Source organism: Penaeus chinensis, chromosome 3 (assembly GCF_019202785.1).
Source record: "Penaeus chinensis breed Huanghai No. 1 chromosome 3, ASM1920278v2, whole genome shotgun sequence".
NCBI lineage: Eukaryota > Metazoa > Arthropoda > Malacostraca > Decapoda > Penaeidae > Penaeus > Penaeus chinensis.
Window position 1 is genome coordinate 38,579,102 of NC_061821.1, and position 5,000 is coordinate 38,584,101.

General features: G+C 36.1%; 1 protein-coding gene across 2 annotated transcripts in view; it reads left to right on the forward strand.

Moving 5' to 3' along the window:
- Positions 1 to 5,000, forward strand: part of LOC125045022 (lysine-specific demethylase 5A-like) — a 47,171-nt gene that overhangs the window by 29,147 nt on the left and 13,024 nt on the right. For both annotated transcript variants that reach the window (XM_047642058.1, XM_047642066.1), the window contains 7 exons: positions 1,510 to 1,661; positions 1,901 to 2,056; positions 2,372 to 2,553; positions 3,228 to 3,382; positions 3,523 to 3,653; positions 3,776 to 3,970; positions 4,799 to 4,980. In XM_047642058.1, coding sequence (XP_047498014.1) covers positions 1,510 to 1,661; positions 1,901 to 2,056; positions 2,372 to 2,553; positions 3,228 to 3,382; positions 3,523 to 3,653; positions 3,776 to 3,970; positions 4,799 to 4,980 — 1,153 coding nt within the window. The remainder of the gene's footprint in view (positions 1 to 1,509; positions 1,662 to 1,900; positions 2,057 to 2,371; positions 2,554 to 3,227; positions 3,383 to 3,522; positions 3,654 to 3,775; positions 3,971 to 4,798; positions 4,981 to 5,000) is intronic.

Below are 5,000 nucleotides of genomic sequence, written 5' to 3' on the forward strand. Positions count from 1 at the left end.
ATGATTAATTAATGATTATTGCAGTATGAATATTTCTAGAAATATTTTTGCACTTTGTTGTTTATACTTTTAAGTTTTTATTCATTTATTTATTTTTATTAACCCCTATGATCTGGATAATGTGATCATCATGTCATGAAAACATTTAGCTGTGGGACAGGTGATGTGAACTTACCTGTCAAGAGAATTTCGGCTGATGTGTGATCTGAGAGTTATAGCTGGAAAAGTTCCATCTCCAGGGAGGACACTTATTTCCATGCTTAGGATCTTGTGCCTGCCCGCTGTGACCAGTGGAGTAGGTTCTGTTGCAGAATTAAATATTATTGAAAAAAAAAAAAAAATGACAGAAAACAAAATGTTAATTATAGTTATTATTAGTATACTGACTTATGAACTACTTAGCAAGATGATGTGGAGTCTGTGTAAGGAAAACAGTCTATTATCAAGTGGATACAGTGTTAGTTTTGATGCTCTTTTTTTCACACTGAATTATTAGATAATGCAAACCACCTTTGAAAATCCAGAATAAAAAAAAAAATATATATATATTTGATGCACAACACAGTTGCAGGCTTCCACACTGTAAAGTAGTGTAACCCATTAAACTTACTTATTAACCTGCTGCTGCCGGGCCATATATGCACATGCCATAGCATGTCTGGACTATATTCTAGGTGGCATGTGCATACATGACATGGTGTGCCGGTCCCGTTTTCCGGGGGCTTGTATGGTCATGCTGCACATGCTATGGTGACGACACGATCAGGCGGGCCCAGGCCACTATGAATACAACCCGGGAGAGAGGGCCTGCGTATTGCGAAACCACCTGGCAGCATTGGGTTAATATCCGTTATTATGTTGTCCTTGAAAAAAGATACCCATGGAGAGTAATCTGTGCCTCACAAGCATTTATTAATGCCTACTGATAATGAAACATTATTGATAGGGTTGTACGAATGACAGACAGTAAGGCAGAACACAAGTCCTGTGCAAATTAATGATTTGTATATATTTTCTGTTAATGGAATTTTTGTTTATTCCTTATGCAAATTACTATGCCATTTCAGTGATAGTTGGTTTAGAGGTTAACAATTTAACATTGAAATGAAAAAAAAAAATAAAAAAAATAAAATTCATATACTAACCCCTATTGTTGATGGAGCAGATCGAGCAGTTTGTTTTGACACTTCACAGCATGACCTGTTGGGAAGGGGTTAAGAACTTGCAAAAAATAAATTAAGTGCCAAGTAGGATTATATATACTGTGATGAAGTAATTTTTGCGGCATTTGAATTTATAATTTCCATTTTTCTTCCCTTTTCTCAAATAGTTTTTTGGACAGTTTCTCAGTGTGAATAGATAACCAAACACAGCAACACTGCAGCATTTGCCTCTGGCATTTCTGCTTATTGGCTGAAATTGGCTATTTAGAATTTTTTACTTTTAACACCTTCAGTGAGGGAATAAATGTGTGATGAAGATGATTTCAACATGTTCCAATAATTTCAGGTGACTGGAGGTGCCCTAAATGTGTTGCAGTAGAAGTAAGCAAGCCTGTTGAAGCTTTTGGATTTGAGCAGGCACAAAAAGAATACACACTGCAGTCCTTTGGGGAAATGGCTGACAAATTTAAACAAGATTACTTCAATATGCCTGTTCATGTGAGTGAAGATTGGAGATGAAGTAGATTTATATCTTTAAAAATTTTCAGGATCTGATATTGTAAAATCTTAGAGGATAAAATAATGAAGTACTAGAAATAATCTTGGAGAAATTCAGAAGCTCAACACAATTTACTTATAATATCGGAAGTTAGAAGACACTCAAATGATTGGTTCTGTACACTTTTACTGAATTTATTTCTACAGCGAATTTATTTTATTTTTTTGTTTTTTTTCAGCTAATTCCAACTGAAATGGCAGAGCGTGAATTTTGGCGAATTGTTTCATCAATTGATGAAGATGTGACTGTAGAGTATGGGGCTGATCTACATACTATGGATCATGGGTCAGGATTTCCAACAAAGAATTCAAAGAACTTGTTGCCAGCTGATCAGGTATGACTTATATGTGATGATACTGAATGAATAACTATGGTATGAGCATACTTTGGTGTTTGATCACTTGACAATGGGTGGCATGTTATCTTGTTATGGCAGTAACTTCAGATTCCAGGTAAAAAGCCAGACAGTCACCCAGTCACACTAATTTGTACTTGTCCTTGCCTGACATTACCAAAAATATTACTATCATTATTGGTCCAATAAGCTTTCTAGTTTGAGGTACACTTATTATCTGTGCATCAAGAAGAATGAAATGGTATTGCTATATGCTATTTTATTATTTACACTCACTGTAAGACTCTTCAACAGGAATATGCAGTCAGTAGTTGGAATCTGAACAACCTGCCAGTGCTAGAAGGATCTGTCTTAGGCCACATTAACTGTGACATATCTGGAATGAAGGTTCCCTGGATGTATGTGGGAATGTGTTTCTCCACATTTTGTTGGCATAATGAGGACCACTGGAGCTACTCCATAAACTATTTGCACTGGTAAGATTTTACTTGATAATGGTTTAATGTGACAGTTGTTGAAAAGGGGTGAAAATGAACAAATTTGCAAGACTTGTTTCTAGTATAGGCCACGCCTATAGCCATCATAACAAACTGACTCGTCATGCTGGGTACAGCTATAGGTGTTGTGATGCGCTAGAACACGTTGAGTAGAAAGTTCTGCTACATGTAGTGGACTCCTGGGCCAAACAGTGGTACAGTTGCCAGAAGTCACCAGAGTCAGTGACACTGAGAGATTACAGTTGCCAGAAGTCACCAGAGTCAGTGACTCTGAGAGATTTCTGATTCTGTCATTGAGGGTTAAGTTTTATTGTAATACAGAAATATTTTTTAAAATTTATTTTCAATTGCTTATTTTACTTTGTGAAATGGTTTATTTTCCTCTTTTTCATCATCATATTATTTGTTCATAGTGCAATGCATCTTAGTTGATTTAATAAATTATTTTTGTTCCCTATCATTATGAAATTATTTAAGATTTTGCCACATTTGTACCATGTTATGCTTTGCAGTATACATATCCAAATTTATCACTTCTTTCCATATCTTCATTATCAACTAATTAATTGATTATTTAACAAATTTCCATACTTGACAGGGCTGCACACTTTACATGTTCTAAATTGCATTAATTCTTAACCTGAAACCTACAGGGGTGAGCCCAAAACCTGGTATGGAGTACCAGGAGGTCAAGCAGAATTATTTGAGACCTCCATGAAAGAGGCAGCACCAGAATTGTTCCAGGCACAGCCGGACCTCCTCCATCAACTAGTCACCATCATGAATCCAAATATACTGATGAAAGCAGGTTTGTTTGCCTCACAGAAAAGAAAGGATGTTGTTGAATAGTTGTTTGATAATGCTGACTGATCTTGGTTATTTGGATTGATTAATACTGATATAATTAATTGTGAGAATTAGCCTAAAGTTATTTTATCCATATTAAAGGAGGAGTGCCCATAGTGCGGACGGATCAGCATGCTGGAGAATTTGTTATCACCTTCCCAAGATCTTATCATGCTGGGTTTAACCAAGGCTACAATTTTGCTGAAGCTGTAAACTTTGCACCTCCTGACTGGGTAAGCAACAGCATTGGGGAAGGCCTTTCATGGTGCATTTCCAAGTTATCTATATATGGAATAACACTGTCTTTATTTTAGAGTGTTTTGAAATGACTCAAAATGGTATTAACCCATTTCAGTTGGCTATTGGACGAGAGTGTGTGTTACACTACAGCAACCTAAAGCGTTACTGTGTGTTCTCCCATGATGAATTGGTGTGCAAAATGGCTTCCACACCGGATGAACTGGACCTCACAGTAGCAGCAGCTACATATCAGGATATGCTACGAATGGTTGACCTGGAGAAAAAACTGCGAAGGTCACTTCTCCACTGGGTAAGTTTAGAGGATAAATCAAGTTACAATTATTTTATTATTTTTGTTCATGCTTGGGCTTAAAGTACAGTATATATTGGATAAAGCCAATGTATGAAAGTTTATTCACATAGAAATTGTAACCCAGAATCTAAACCCACAAAATCTAGATTATTTTTACATGCACCTTTTCCATAGAACAAGAGTTCCCAAAGAAATTACAATTACATTCTCTTCATTATTTTAGGGTTTGAGGTAAAGCTTCCTGATTTTTGCACCTCTGTTTCCTTGTCCTTAATATCTTCTTCTTCTTCTTACTCTTCTTACTCTTCTTACTCTTCTTACTCTTCTTACTCTTCTTACTCTTCTTACTCTTCTTACTCTTCTTACTCTTCTTACTCTTCTTACTCTTCTTACTCTTCTTACTCTTAATCTTTTTACTCTTCTTACTCCTCTTATTCCTCCTACTCCTCCTCTTCAGATTTGTTTTCAAAAATGCAAAATAGTAAGCTGCTCTTGCATTGTAAGACTAATCTGTTCCCAACTCCATCCTCACCAACTTGGCTCTCATTTTGAAAAGTAGGGTCCCTGTAACCATAAGATTTATTATTTTTAACTCTGCAGATTTTCTCAGGATCTGTATTATTGGATTAAGGTTTATCATGATGTAAATATTATAATTGGGAGTATTTGATAAGTTGCTGCTTTAAGGAAGGTTTTTCTCTCCCTAAAATGCAGTCAGTATAGAACCTTTTCATTTATATTAATTTCCCAGGCAATTAAGATTTTGTGTGCTTCAGGAATTAATTTTAGCATATGTTATATACAGTGTTTCCTTTTTCATTTAAGGGTGTGACAAGTGCTGAGAGGGAGGCATTTGAACTCTTGCCAGATGATGAGAGACAGTGTGATGTTTGCAAAACCACATGTTTCCTGTCAGCTGTTACTTGCAGTTGTACTCAAGACCGTCTAGTTTGCCTTCGGCACTACAAGATGCTTTGTGAATGTGCTCCTGAAAATCATACACTCAGGTTAATATTACTAATTCTCG